This window comes from Bos indicus, chromosome 12, assembly GCF_029378745.1.
Source record: "Bos indicus isolate NIAB-ARS_2022 breed Sahiwal x Tharparkar chromosome 12, NIAB-ARS_B.indTharparkar_mat_pri_1.0, whole genome shotgun sequence".
In the NCBI taxonomy this organism is placed as follows: Eukaryota; Metazoa; Chordata; class Mammalia; order Artiodactyla; family Bovidae; genus Bos; species Bos indicus.
Genome location: NC_091771.1, coordinates 71,254,910 through 71,270,857, shown reverse-complemented (window position 1 = coordinate 71,270,857; position 15,948 = coordinate 71,254,910). Strand labels below are relative to the sequence as shown.

General features: G+C 40.4%; 1 protein-coding gene across 5 annotated transcripts in view; it reads right to left on the bottom strand.

The window, feature by feature from the left end:
• The window catches only part of LOC139186118 (ATP-binding cassette sub-family C member 4-like), a 126,017-nt gene that overhangs the window by 88,526 nt on the left and 21,543 nt on the right, over positions 1-15,948 (bottom strand). For 4 of the 5 annotated variants that reach the window (XM_070799895.1, XM_070799898.1, XM_070799897.1 and 1 more), the window contains exons 5-9: positions 12,930-13,127; positions 11,362-11,502; positions 10,342-10,379; positions 9,859-9,953; positions 656-802 (exon numbers count right to left, since the gene is read on the bottom strand). In XM_070799895.1, the coding sequence (XP_070655996.1) occupies positions 656-802; positions 9,859-9,953; positions 10,342-10,379; positions 11,362-11,502; positions 12,930-13,127 (619 nt within the window). The remainder of the gene's footprint in view (positions 1-655; positions 803-9,858; positions 9,954-10,341; positions 10,380-11,361; positions 11,503-12,929; positions 13,128-15,948) is intronic. The other variant, XM_070799896.1, reaches the window with a different exon arrangement.

The following is a 15,948-nucleotide window of genomic DNA, read 5'->3' as shown; positions in this document are numbered from 1 at the left end:
TTAATTTGTCTTTTAACAAATAAAATTATGCACTGTGCTAATCTCATTTTGCATATAGTTTAGCAAATGGCTATTAAGGCTTTATTGTAAGGGATTACAAAAAAAAAGTCCTATTGTGCACCATGCAAGATACAGAAAATAATGATTCACAAATAACTAATGAACAGCTAAGGGAATCATGGTTTTTCCTTTCATTATAGACTTCTCAAAATAAAAATGTTTTCAAATTAAAGTTATATTAAGAGTTTATGGAAAATCACATTCCTAGCTTAAGAACTTAAAGGTCTTTCCATTTTAAAAAGGAATGGATGATTATAACTAAAGCTTGTTAAAATGTTGCTTTGGGGAAAAGTATTGATTCTTTGTTTCATTCTTTCTAATAGCTTTTTCTTTGCCTGCTTACTATAAAATAAAGCACTCTTATTCTGAGGACAATTTCTGATTCAGTTACAGACACACATAAATTGCAAGAAAAGCTCATACACTCCTATATTCAGATTTCCTCTGGTAGGAAAAAATAGCTATGAAACTTTTTATATAAAACTAATCAACATGCACAGTGATTTTTGTCCTAGCATCTCTTCCATTTTCAACTATCAAACATAATTAGGCATTAAAAGTGTTAAGACATAGAAAAACTTGGTGTCTGACTTACCTATTGGATTTCTATTGAAGAACAATACCGGAGCTCTGAAAATGGACTCCAACATTTTGTTGTGCAAAGTTTGTGAAGAATTAACAAGGACATAGAATATCAACAGAGATCTTATGATGCCAAAAAGGATGGTAGATACAATTAACCCTGAAATAAAGAAACATCACTCAGCACAAGATCTCTGCCTTATACTCAATGACGCTAAAGCATGGTAGGCAGTTTATAAAGATACTGTGTATTTTATTCTATAAGTAAAATTTATACATAAATTTACATATATAGAATATAGAATCATTAAATTTATATATATATATATATATATGTAACTACACATATACAATGGATTGTGTAAGAGCTCAATGCTTTCACAAAATATATTTATAAAGTACAATATAAAAAACACTATTTTCTTCTCATGAAATAGAAACAACACAGAGGAGGGTGGAAATCGTGTAAACTGCAGGCACATTTTAGGTTTTCCTAATTCAATTAAAAGTCCTAATAAAAACTCAGGAGAAAAAAGATAATTAATTCCAGTTGAGTTATTTCAAATCCTAAAAGATGATGTTGTGAAAGTGCTGCACTCAATATGCCAGCAAATTTGGAAATCTCGGCAGTGGCCACAGGACTGGAAAAGGTCAGTTTTCATTCCAATCCCTAAGAAAGGCAATGCCAAAGAATGCTCAAACTACCACACAATTACACTCATCTCACACGCTTGTAAAGTTATGCTCAAAATTCTCCAAGCCAGGCTTCAGCAATACGTGAACCATAAAATTCCAGATGTTCAAGCTGGTTTTAGAAAAGGCAGAGGAACCAGAGATCAAATTGCCACCCCCACGGAATCATCGAAAAAGCAAGAGAGTTCCAGAAAAACATCTATTTCTGCTTTATTGACTATGCCAAGGCCTTTGACTGTATGGATCACAATAAACTCTGGAAAATTCTGAAAGAGATAGGAATAAAAGACCACCTGACCTGCCTCCTGATAAATCTTTATGCAGCTCAGGAAGCAACAGTTAAAACTGGGCATGGCTTTCTTATGCATTCATCTGCTGATGGACATCTAGGTTGCTTCCATGTCCTGGCTATTATAAACAGTGCTGCGATGAACATTGGGGTACACCTGTCTCTTTCCCTTCTGGTTTCCTCAGTGTGTATGCCCAGCAGTGGGATTGCTGGATCATAAGGCAGTTCTATTTTCAGTTTTTTAAGGAATCTCCACACTATTCTCCATAGTGGCTGTACTAGTTTGCATTCCCACCAACAGTGTAAGAGGGTTCCCTTTTCTCTACACCCTCTCCAGCATTTATTATTTGTAGACTTTTGGATCGCAGCCATTCTCACTGGTGTGAAATGGTACCTCATAGTGGTTTTGATTTGCATTTCTCTGATAATGAGTGATGTTGAGCATCTTTTCATGTGTTTGTTAGCCATCTGTATGTTTTCTTTGGAGAAATGTCTATTTAGTTCTTTGGCCCATTTTTTGATTGGGTCATTTATTTTTCTGGAGTTGAGCTGTAGGAGTTGCTTGTATATTTTTGAGAGCTATGGTACATATACACAATGGAGTATTACTCAGCCATTAAAAAGAATACATTTGAATCAGTTCTAATGAGGTGGATGAAACTGGAGCCTATTATACAGAGTGAAGTAAGCCAGAAGGAAAAACACCAATACAGTATACTAACGCATATATATGGAATTTAGAAAGATGGTAACAATAACCCTGTATATGAGACAGCAAAAGAGACACTGATGTATAGAACGGTCTTTTGGACTCTGTGGGAGAGGGAGAGGGTGGGAAGATTTGGGACAATGGCATAGAAACATGTAAAATATCATGTATGAAACGAGATGCCAGTCCAGGTTCGATGCACGATACTGGATGCTTGGGGCTAGAGCACTGGGATGACCCAGAGGGATGGTATGGGGAGGGAGGAGGGAGGAGGGTTCAGGATGGGGAACACATGTATACCTGTGGTGGATTCATTTTGATATTTGGCAAAACTAATACAATTATGTAAAGTTTAAAAATAAAATAAAATTAAAATAAATAAATAAATGAAAAAAAAAACTGAAAAAAAAAAAAAAAACAAAACAAAACTAGGCATGGAACAACAGACTGGTTCCAAATTCGGAAAGGAGTATGTCAAGGCTGTGTATTTGTCACCTGGCTTATTTAACATATATGCAGAGTACATCATGAGAAATCCTGGGCTGGATGAAGCATAAGCTGGAATCAAGATTGCCAGGAGAAATAGCAATAACCTCAGATATGCAGATGACACCATCCTTATGGCAGAAAGTGAAGAACTAGAGCCTCTTTGATGAAAGTGAAAGAGGAGAGTGAAAAAGTTGGCTTAAAGCTCAAGATTCAGAAAACTAAGATCATGGCATCCAGTCCCATCACTTCATGGCAAATAGATGGGGAAACAGTGGAAATAGTGGCAGACTTTATTTATTGGGGGGCTCCAAAATCACTGCAGATGGTGACTGCAGCCACAAAATAAAAAGACACATACTCCTTGAAAGAAAACTAATGACCAATCCAGACAGCATATTAACAAGCAGAGACATTACTTTGCCAACAAAGGTCCATCTAGTTAAGGCTATGGTTTTTCCATTGGTCATGTATGGATGTGAGAGTTGGACCAAAGGAAAGCTAATGCCGAAGACTCAATGCTTTTGAACTGTGGTGTTGGAGAAGCCTCTTGAGAGTCCCTTGGACTGCAAGGAGATCCAACTAGTCCATCCTGAAGGATATCAGTCCTGAATATTCATTGGAAGGACTGATGTTAAAGCTGAAGCTCCAATTCTTTGGCTACCTGATGTGAAGAGCTGACTCATTTGAAAAGACCCTGTTGTTGGGAAAGATTGAAGGTGGGAGGAGAAGCATATGACAGAGGATGAGATGGTTGGATGCCATCACTGACTGAATGGACACGAGTTTGAGTAAACTCCAGGAGTTGGTGATGCTAAAGGGCCTGATGTTGGAAGGCCTGACATGCTACAGTCCATTGGGTCCCAAAGAATCGGACACAACTGAGAGACTGAACTAAACTGATAAAAAGTAGTTGATCTTCCTTTCCCCGCATTTCAAATATCACTACTTACAATATGTCCCATAATCTAAAACTCTGGTATGCCTTACAGCCAACAGATGAATTAACAGGGAACAAGAGAAAAGACTTAGCATTTCCTTATGAACATCTAATTACAAGTAAGTGTCTATTTACTTTCATGTAAAGTTGCTACTTGAGAACCTATTGTACAGCACAGAGAAGTCTATTCAGTGCTCTGTGGTGACCGAAATGGGAAAGAAAGCAAAAAATGGGAGGATATATGTATATGTATAACTGGTTCACTTTCCTGAACAGCAGAAAGTAACACAACATGGTTATGCTACAACTATACTGTAATAAAAATTAGTAAAACTTTTAAAAATAAATAATAAAGTAGCTACTTCTATGCCCAAGTAGCTTTAAAGAGTACAAAAAGATCATGTTAAGTTGTAAGTGGACCATCCCTTAAACTGAATTGGAAGGAACTACAAATTAGATTTTGACATGAGGTAATTAATCTAAGTTAGCAACTAATCTCTAACTAAGTGATTTATAGAAACATAAAGCATTTGTAAATAAATATCATTTAAATGTATGTCTTTTCAATGACATAAATGATCACTACTATGCATCAGACAGCTATGAATTAAAACAGCCCTCCAAACATCTCTCCTGCTCACAATGGTAAATAGAGTGGGTAAATAGAGTAAATATAATAAATATTCCATCAAGTACTTTTTTTCCATTTAGATGACACATCAGTGTTATTTAAATTCTGAAAGCTGCTCAAATTCCTGAATTCCGTCAACAGGCATTTGCTGCCTACCATTCTATATGAATATGTAACAGAATCCCTTCCTCTTTTTAAGTCCACATAATCAACCAATTCAGAAGGTAAACAGCTAATGGGTTTAAGTTTCTTAGCAAGTGATCAATAAAATAAATACCAAATTTCAATGAGTGGATTTTCATATGAATCACTTTTTGTAGAAAGCTTGTACAAACATTTCCTGTGGGAATATTTATTTTTTTTAATTTTTTTAATATTTTATTTTTAATTTTATTTTATTTAACTTTACAATATTGTATTGTTTTGTCATATATCAAAATGAATTTGCCACAGGTATACATGTGTTCCCCATCCTGAACCCTCCACCCTCCTCCCTCCCCATACCATCCCTCTGGGTCGTCCCAGTGCACCAGCCCCAAGCATCCAGTATCGTGCATTGAACCTGGACTGGCGACTCATTTCATATATGATATTGTACATATTTCAGTGCCATTCTCCCAAATCATCCCACCCTCTCCCTCTCCCACAGAGTCCACAAGACTGTTCTATACATCAGGGTCTCTTTTGCTGTCTCGTATACAGGGTTATTGTTACCATCTTTCTAAATTCCATATATATGCGTTAGTATACTGTATTGGTGTTTCTCTTTCTGGCTTATTTTACTCTGTATAATAGGCTCCAGTTTCATCCACCTCATTAGAACTGATTCAAATGTATTCTTTTTAATGGCTGAGTAATACTCCATTGTGTATATGTACCACTGCTTTCTTATCCATTCATCTGCTGATGGACATCTAGGTTGCTTCCATGTCCTGGCTATTATAAACAGTGCTGCGATGAACATTGGGGTACACCTGTCTCTTTCCCTTCTGGTTTCCTCAGTGTGTATGCCCAGCAGTGGGATTGATGGATCATAAGGCAGTTCTATTCCCAGTTTTTTAAGGAAACTCCACACTGTTCTCCATAGTGGCTGTACTAGTTTGCATTCCCACCAACAGCATAAGAGTGTTCCCTTTTCTCCACACCCTCTCCAGCATTTATTGCTTGTAGACTTTTGGATCGCAGCCATTCTCACTGGTGTGAAATGGTACCTCATAGTGGTTTTGATTTGCATTTCTCTGATAATGAGTGATGTTGAGCATCTTTTCATGTGTTTGTTAGCCATCTGTATGTCTTCTTTGGAGAAATGTCTATTTAGTTCTTTGGCCCATTTTTTGATTGGGTCATTTATTTTTCTGGAGTTGAGCTGTAGGAGTTGCTTGTATATTTTTGAGATTAGTTGTTTGTCAGTTGCTTCATTTGCTATTATTTTCTCCCATTCTGAAGGCTGTCTTTTCACCTTGCTTATAGTTTCCTTTGTTGTGCAGAAGCTTTTAAGTTTAATTAGGTCCCATTTGTTTATTTTTGCTTTTATTTCCAATATTCTAAGAGGTGGGTCATAGAGGATCCTGCTGTGATGTATGTCGGAGAGTGTTTTGCCTATGTTCTCCTCTAGGAGTTTTATAGTTTCTGGTCTTACATTTAGATCTTTAATCCATTTTGAGTTTATTTTTGCAGATGACATGATCCTCTACATAGAAAACCCTAAAGACTCCACCAGAAAATTACTAGAACTAATCAATGAATATAGTAAATTTGCAGGATATCAAATCAACACACAGAAATCCCTTGCATTCCTATACACTAATAAGGAGAAAATAGAAAGTGAAATTAAGAAAATAATTCCATTCACCATTGCAACGAAAAGAATAAAATACTTAGGACTACCTAAAGAAACTAAAGACCTACATATAGAAAACTATAAAACACTGGTGAAAGAAATCAAAGAGGACACTAATAGATGGAGAAATATACCATGTTCATGGATTGGAAAAATCAATATAGTGAAAATGAGTATACTACCCAAAGCAATTTATAGATTCAATGCAATCCCTATCAAGCTACCAACAGTATTCTTCACAGAGCTAGAACAAATGATTTCACAGTTTGTATGGAAATACAAAAAACCTTGAATAGCCAAAGCTGTCTTGAGAAAGAAGAATGGAACTGGAGGAATCAACCTGCCTGACTTCAGGCTCTACTACAAAGCCATAGTCATCAAGACAGTATGGTACTGGCACAAAGACAGAAATATAGATCAATGGAACAAAATAGAAAGCCCAGAGGTAAATCCACGCACATATGGACACCTTATCTTTGACAAAGGAGGCAAGAATATACAATGGATTAAAGACAATCTCTTTAACAAGGGGTGCTGGGAAAACTGGTCAACCACTTGTAAAAGAATGAAACTAGAGCACTTTCTTTTTTTTTTTTTTTTGAAACTAGAGCACTTTCTAACACCATACACAAAAATAAACTGTGGGAATATTTAAATTAAAAAAATTTTAATTGGGGTATAACTGTCTTACAATGTTGTGTTAGTTTCTGCTGAACAAGGAAGTGAATCAGCTACATGTATACAAATATCCCCTCTCTCTTGGACCTCCTTCCCCACCACCATTTCCACCCCTCTAGGTCACCACAGATCACCAAGCTGAGCTCCTTGAGCTATACAAAAACAACTTCCCACTAGATATTTGTTTTACACATGGTAGTGTAGATATATCAATCCTAATTTTCTAACTTACCCCCTTAACCAGAGTCAACCATCTATTCTTTACCTCTACATTTTTACATCTAAAAATTATTAAATTTTATATATATAAAGAGAATTTACACAAATATTTAACAAATACTTTGATTCAAGAAACGTATTTTATGCTGAAAAGTGTTTCCCAGCTCACAAGGCCCTGTGTTTGTCTCCCTCTAAAAAATTTGAATCATGACTTTCAGTTCTCAAAATCATCTGTGAAGAAGCTGCTAAAGGGCAAGACGTGGGCAAACACCATGGGAGGATCACATTCACCCTCAAGTTTACTTTTTCTTCAGAGAAACTACATGACAGTCATAAGAGGAGGCTGAACAAGCGCCACCTCCCCCATGCCTGTGGGAAAGTGAGGCTTCATGTAGATTTCATAGCACTTTGGGTCAGACCAGAAATAACTCAGTGGTCTCTATTCCTACTGTTGCAAATAGCATCTATATTGTAGCATTTTTCTAGATTCCACATATATGTGTTAATTATGCATTTTTTTTTTCTCTTTCTGACTTACTTCACTCTGTATGACAGACTCTAGGTCTATCCATGTCTACAAATGACCCAATTTTGTTCCTTTTTATGGTTGAGTGATATTCCAGTGTGGGCTTCCCTGGTGGCTTAGTGGTAAAGAACCTGCCTGCCAATGGAGGATGCAGGTTCAATCCCTGGGTCAGGTAGACCCCCTGGAGAAGGAAATGGCAACTCACTCTAGTATTTTTACCTAGTAAACCACATGGAAGAGGAGCCTGATAGGCTACAGTCCATGGGTTGAAAATGAGTCAGACATGATTTGGCAACTGAATAACAAAAATATGCCAGTGTATATATGTTCCATAAATGAGATGAAAAGACAACCTTGATAATGAGAAAAATATCTGCAAACTAAGCAATTTTCAAGGGATTAATTTCCAAAATATACAAACAGCTCATATAACTCAAAAAAAAAAAAAAAAAATCAAAAAATGAGCAGAAGACTTAAATAGACACTTTCCAAAGAAGACAGACAGATGGCCAAAAGGCACATGAAAAAATGTTCAACATCACTTAATTTTTCAGGTCAATTCAGTTCAGTCACTTAGTTGTGTCTGACTCTTTGTGACCCCATGGACTGCAGGCTGCCAGGCTTCCCTGTCCATCACCAAATCCTGGAGCTTGCTCAAACTCAAGTCTCTCAAGTGGATGATGCCATCCAACCATCTCATCCTCTGTTGTCCCCTTCTCCTCCTGCCATCAGTCTTTCCCAGCATGAGGGTCTTTTCCAAGAAGTCAGTTCTTCGCATCAGGTGGCCAAAGTATGGGAGCTTCAGCTTCAGCATGAGTCCTTCCAATGAATATTCAGGACTGATTTCCTTTAGGATGGACCTGTTGGATCTCCTTGCAGTCCAAGGGACTCTCAAGAGTCTTCTCCAACAGCACAGTTCAAAAGCATCAAGTCTTCAGCATTCAGCTATCTTGATAGTCCAGCTCTCACATCCATATGTAGATCAAAACTACAATAAGGTAGGACTTCACACCAGTCAGAATGGCCATCATCAAAAAATCTACAAGCAATAAATGCCAGAGAAAGTGTGGAGAAAAGGAAACCTTTTTACACTGTTGGTGGGAATGTACATTGATACAGCCACTATGGAGAACAGTATGAAGATTCTTTAAAAAACTAGGGATAAAACTACCATATGACCCAGCAAGCCCACTACTGGGCAATATCCTGAGGACACCATTATCCAAATGACACATGGCCCTCAAGGTTCACAGCAACAGTATTTACAAAAGCTAGGACATGGAAGCAATCTAGATGTCCATCAACAGATGAATGGAAGAAGATATTTAAAATTTTAGGTCAAGATGAATGCTATATAAATTCTAAACACTCCTGTGAATAGAGAGGGTCATTTTATTAGTCTGGCAAGCCAAATGTTAAATCAATCACACAGCTGGGGATGAGATAACACTGTGAACTCAAGGTAATAAAGAGAAGGAATTCTAATCCCACACACTGTCTCGCATACAGAGTTATCGTTACCATCTTTCTAAATTCCATATATGGCGGATTCATGTTGATATATGGCAAAACCAATACAATATTGGAAAGTAATTAACCTCCAATTAAAATAAATAAATTTATATTAAAAAAATAAAATTAAAAAAAATAATCCCACACACTGGATTACTTCCTGTTTAGCTTCTCAAGTAATTAGTGAAGCCCAAGAGAGGAGCAGTGTGGAAGTCTGCATACCGACAAGGCAATAACACCTTCATTTCAGGACCCTTGCTGCCAGAGAATTTCATGTAAGATCAATAAAAGCCAGGATTTATTCAGACAAAATTAGAACACTCTGAACCACAGGATGGGGATCCCTTTCTAATCTCCTTGCCCATTCATATGATGATACAAGATTTAGCTAAAGTGACTTATTAGAATAGACAATACCCACATATTTCCAGTGGCCGATTTTCATAATGTGCAATCCTGGTTTAACTTCCAAAGCCCAGTGCACAGTAAATTAAGAGTCTTCATTCAATCTCTTTCCTCTAGATTTCTAGATTTTAAAAATAATTATTCTAGTTAATTCACAGCGTAAATGTAACTCAGACTCTTAGTCACATAAGACATTACTGAACTACTCCTGGAGGCCCTAGTTACTCACACAGCCTCATTGTAAACACCTCAGACTCTCATATAATGGACTAGAAGATTCAACTTTACCTGAATAAACTGTAAAGTACCAGTTCAGATCGAGGATGAAAATTATATCTTCTTTTCCATATACCCTAAAATACAGGTCTCTTTGTATATTCCCCCTATGGAACAGGGAAGAAAAAAAATATTACATTATAGACATAAAAGAATTTACACAAAAATTAAATTAAAAAAATACTTTGATTCCAGAGAAATGTTTTATGTTGAAAAGCGTTTCCCAGGTCATGAGGCTCTGTGTTTGTCTCCCTTTTAAAGATTTGAATCACAACTTTCAGTTCTCAAAATTGTCTGTGAAGAAGCTTTTAAGGGTCAGACATGGGGAAACACCATGGGAGGGTCACATTTCACCATCAAGTTTACTTTTTCTTCAGGAAATTACATGAGGGTCAGAAGAGGAGGCTGAGCAAGCGCCACCTCCCCCCTGCCTGTGGCAAAGTGAGGCTTCATATACATTTCACAGCACTTTGGGTCAGACCAGGAATCACTCACCAGTCTGCAAGCCACCAATCCTGCAGGACATAGACAACCTGGAGCAGGAAACAACAGTCACTCAGACACCGACATTACTGAGCCCTCACACCCCACTCACTAGGCTGGGGATGGAAAGGCTCCAGAACGCTGAGGCGGTCCTTCCAGCTCAGGCCTGCATCAAACCCCACACCCCAGATGACCACAGGTCAGGGAAGGGCATGCTGCATTTTAATCTCTCTAAAACATCCCCTTTTCCCACACAACCTGTCATGTACACACATCAGTAAGCCTCACTTATTTTGGTCCCCACAAATAATGTAGTTCACAGCAAAGCCAAGTGGGCTACAAAATGCAATGATAACAATATAGATGCTGAGGTTTTTCAAAGGAAAAAGCTTGACAGGTACTGTGATGGTCAGTCTTCTGTGTCAGCATGGCCAGGCCAGTCTCCAGTGATTCACCAAACACTTGTCTAGATGTTGCCTTGAAGCTATTTTGTGGATGTGGTTCACATCCATCATGAGAACTTCAATAGAGGAGATCACCCTCAACACTGTTGTGGCCCCGTCCAGTCAGTCAAAGGCCCTTAGAGCAATGTCACATTCACCCAGCTAGATCTCACAACTTCAGGGGCCAGTTCTTTGAGACAAATCTCTTAATACACATATTTGAAAATATTTATAAAATACAGTATGCTGCTGCTGCTGCTGAGTCACTTCAGTCATGTCTGACTCTGTGCGACCCCATAGACAGCAGCCCACCAGGATACCCCGTCCCTGGGATTCTCCAGGCAAGAACACCAGAGGGGGTTGCCATTTCCTTCTCCAATGCATTAAAATGAAAAGTGAAAGTGAAGTCACTCAGTCGTGTCCGACCCTCAGAGACCCCATGGACTGCAGCCTTCCAGGGTCCTCCATCCATGGGATTTTCCAGGCAAGAGTACTGGAGTGAGGTGCCATTGCCTTCTCCAAAATACAGTATAAATAGTACATAAACATCAAGCTGAGTGCACAAACCAGAAAACACACCCTTACATACCTGAGCTGTGATGTTTACTAGAATAAGGAAGATGATGACAGGCCAGCCAGTACTGGCTGTGAAGTAATTCTCATAGGTCTTAAAACCAACTTTTCCTTCCAAATGGTCCTCTAGAGGTAGTTTAACCTGTATATTCCCAGTCTGAAAGGGAAAAATGGCAGTTAGAGATGAAATTTTAAATAAAGAACCCCCAAATTTCAAAAGTTCAACACTGCCCTCCACTGCAAAGCTGTGGAGAAAATGACACATCTCATGCACTGGCAGGAGTGCAGGATGGCCCGTCTCCTCTGGAGAAGGATGTGGGAATATCTAGTGAGACCATGTGTGCATTTACCTTTGGACCCAGCCATTCTACTCCTAGGAATCTACTACAAATAAGGAAACATCATTTGCATGAGGTCATTCACGTTTGGGTAGCTTTGCTTAAAGTAGATCAAGACTCTGAGCATAAGCACAGCCTCCCTGATTCAAGTATAAATGCAGAAGCTTCTTCCAAAATAACACACAGAAGGATATGGAGCTCGTGTATCCCTCCAGATGACTGTGTCACTCAATGACAGGAACATACAACATACTAAGGGCTCAGAATACTAGCCAAATACGGTAAACTGAGTTCACAGAGTGAGTTGGACTAATATGAGTTTGGATAGCAAGGGACAAGCATATGATCCAAATCTATTTGGTTCCTAAATTTCAGAGAGTGATTCCTGAGTGTGGAATGTGAGGGATTAATTTGAACAGAAGTCAGAAACATCCAGGCCCCTGGGTCTGGATAGTGAAGCTTTGGACATGGAGGAATACCTGTGGATGTTTTTAAGGGCGATCTAGTCCATTTTTGTACTTCTGTCTGGAGGACTCAGAATGGATTATACAGTCTCATGGACCAAGGATGTCCAGGGCTCTATGCTGGCCACTGGGATTCAAGGTGGACAAAATGTAGGTCTCAGCGTTGAAGGGTAAGAAAGGAAGATGGGAACTATTTACAAAGTGTCTGCTGTGAGTCAGGTCCTTTACACACACTGCTGCTGCTGCTGCTAAATCGCTTCAGTTGTGTCCGACTCTTGTGCGACCCCACAGACGGCAGCCCACCAGGCCTCCTGGCCTAATCACAAACCATCTGACACCAAGGCAAAATAATATAGCCAGTCAGCTGTAGTGCCAGAATATTCCAACATATAGGAAAAGTAGCTGATTTAATGCGGTCACAGCAGGACTCAGTCTAAGAGGGTCTTCACATTAAGCCTCGGGATGCATAAGGGAAGCCAGGGGCCACCAGCATGACTAGGATGTAACTAAGGTAAACTGAAGAGTTCTCAGTCAGTGTGAGCCACATTCACCCAGAAATTCACAGCAGTGCACCCACTCCTGATCTCCATAAGATTCTCTATCCTACTCCCTAAGGGCTTGCTCCCTTCATGCTCTTCTAACTCAACCAATTCCATGGAACAAGACTTTGGGAACCTTATGGTTTACTTTGGGACAAATGAAGACATGAGCAGAGCAGACTGAAGGTCCCTGAGACCACCAAGAGCAGACAGACCCAGCACACTGCAGGGTGAGAAACTCACATCTTGGTCCTCTGGAGCCGCATCTTTCAGTGAGGGTCTGGGAGACTGGAGAGACTGAACCAAAGACTCAGAGACCAGAGTGGGAGTTCCTGGAACTGGAGATGGTTCAGACTGCTCATTCCCCTTCTCAAAAAGGGAAAAAATATCCACCTCGGATTTCAGGAACTCAGTGTAAGTCCCCCTTTCCACCATTTTGCCCTAAAATAAAAAAGTTTGAGAGGGAATTAATTTACAGTCAATAATATTAAACCAACCTAATATTAATCAGGAAAAGTTATCTGGTCTTAAATTATAATTTTGGGGAAAAAATAATGATCCTTGGGTCTAGAATTCTTGTTGAGAAATCTAGTACAGTCAACTTAACACAGAATTGAGCATTCTGTTCCCTGCCAAACCCTGTGTTAGGTGCTGGAGGATGTGAAAGAAATGTGGGCTCATGCATTAAAAATGGAGGACATGGGCATAACTGCTGTGGGCACTCAGGGAAGCGAGAAGTACAGAAGTTGGTGGGAGGATCAGCACAGTCTTTTAGACAACATGCAAACTGAGAGAAGCCTCATGTAAGAAGTAGGATTGTAAAAAAGCAGTCAATTCGGAAGAATATTCTGGGAAAGAAAGCTAAACTTGACAGAGAGGTGGGCACAAGCACACCTGCATATAGGTAAGAGTCACTCATCAAATATTTGCTGACCACTGTCAGAGTATCATGTGTCCCAGGTGGGACAAGACATACAGGGAACCAGCCCTGGACAGAGAGATGCATCTCCCTGGTCTCTACAACTGCCCCATAAACTCAGGAAATTCCCAATGGAATTCAATATTCCACCTGTAAAAGTAATTAAGCAAGGAGGCCATGAGGCCGGAGTGGCTCTAAAGCCTTGGTAGTCTGTGCCCACAAACCAACACCTAAGCCAGAATCAGTGCACTCAGATTCAAGAAAAAACTTAGGAACTACCAGCCACAAGCGGCCAACCAGGATTCCCCAATCAAGCAGCTGCTTAAACCTCAGCCAATCTAATCATTTTTCCAGTGACTGAGGGACTGAACTGAACTGAATCTAATCATGCTCTTTGAACACGTGTGACACATCCTTGTACAGTTTCCCTTCCTTACAAAGTCATATAAAATAATGTACAGATGTTTCACTATTATCTCACCCCATGAAACTAGATGTGGCTGATTCACTCCGTGACAAATAAAACATTAGGAAAAAAAAAAAAAAACTCAGGATGCAAAACTAACCAAATGAGAGCAGCTCTGGTTACAGCAGGTCAGGTGGAGGGAGATGACCCCTCTCACTGTAGCCCCTGAGGTGAGCAACTGGGAGGAAACTAATGAAGCCTTTGGGTACCATGTGATACTGCAGAGCTAGAAAATTATGCAGGATATACTGTGTCTTGTTCCACTTGGGAGGCAAAATTCACACACCTCTTTAATGAAATCACCACTCACCACTTCATATCTGTAATATGTACAATGAGATGACAGTACAAAGACAGCAGTTTCACTCAGCAGCCAAGTGCTGACAATTCCGAGGGGACAAGGGGGCAGCCATCCCCTCTCTGCTGTGAGAGAGGGACCAGACAGTGAGGATGGACTCCAACCCATCCAGGGGTGCTCACCAGTGGACAAATGGATACTTTGTTAGTACTAAAACTGGAGGCAGCATCCTCAAAGGAAGCAATAAGAGGACCCTAAAACATCTAGGGACTGGTAAGATAGGTTATTCTCCTGCCACTGATTCTGTGCTCATAACCCTGTCAACACTGGGGTTTACACACTAGAGTCGCCCCCTCTGCACGTGAAACCAACTGCTCTCAAGCTTGAGAAACCTTAGCCCTTCCCCTACCCCATTCCTAGAGGAGTGGAGAGGAGTCCACACAGGGAACTGTTTCTAGAGAGGCAGGGGTTAATAATAATATAGAGAGGCAAGAGTTTTAATAATCTTTCTTAGAGCAGACATTCATTTCTTAAGTCAGGGATTTGATCCAGTCAACTTGGAACAGTCAGGGGTTAACAATAGAGGTCCTGAGGTCCAGAGACCAACAAGCAAAGGGCTGAAGCAAGCAATCGCTAAGTCTGAACACTTCGCACTAGTCTCCACCCCACCCTCAACCATGCTAGGAGTTGTGGGTTGAATGGTGCTCCCCTTTTCAAAAAGATAGGTTCAAACATGACACCCATAAACACAACCTTATTTGGAAACAAGGTCTTTGCAGATGTACTCAAGATGAGATCACGCTGGAGCAGGGTGACCCTACGTCCAATAAGACCAAAGAAACCCAGACAGACACAGGGACTACAGCCACGTGACATCAGAGGCAGGGAGCACAGTGCTGCAGCTGGAAGCCAAGGAACACAAGGAAGGCCGGTGAACACCAGAGGCTGGAAAGAAGGATTCTCCCCTGGAGCCTCCAGGGAGAGCACGGTCCTGCCAGTACCTGAATTTGGGATCCGTAGCCTCCAGAACAGGGAGACGATAAACTCCTGCTTTTTAAAGTCACCCAGTTTGCAGTGCTTTGTTACAGCAGCTCTAGAAACTGATACCCTAGCCTGAGCCCACACTTCTGTCTCCTCAGCTTTACTAAGACTTGTAACTGCTTCTGCTGTCCCCCATCCAGTGACCATCAGAGGACTCTCTTAACTCTCACATCAGATCACATCCGTCCTCTGCTCTGGACCATCCAAGGCTTCCATCCCACTTCCAGTCCCTGCCCACAGCTCGGAGACCAGCTCCCTTCCATCCCCCTGCTCACTGTCCTAAGACACGCTGGTCTTCCTGCTGTTCCTCCAACCTGCAAGGTCAGCTCCTTCCTGAGGACCCCCTGCCTTCGACCCCCTCCCCCAGGTGACTGTGTGGTGCCCACCTTCATGTCACTCAGACCCCATGAGGCACCAGCTCCTCAGGGAGGCAGCCAGGATGTCAGCCCACCTCTCTCTGTCACATCCTCCCCATAAGAACAGGAGCCCCGTAAAGGCAGGGCCTTGTCCTCCTTCTGCACAGGCTCCCACACGTATT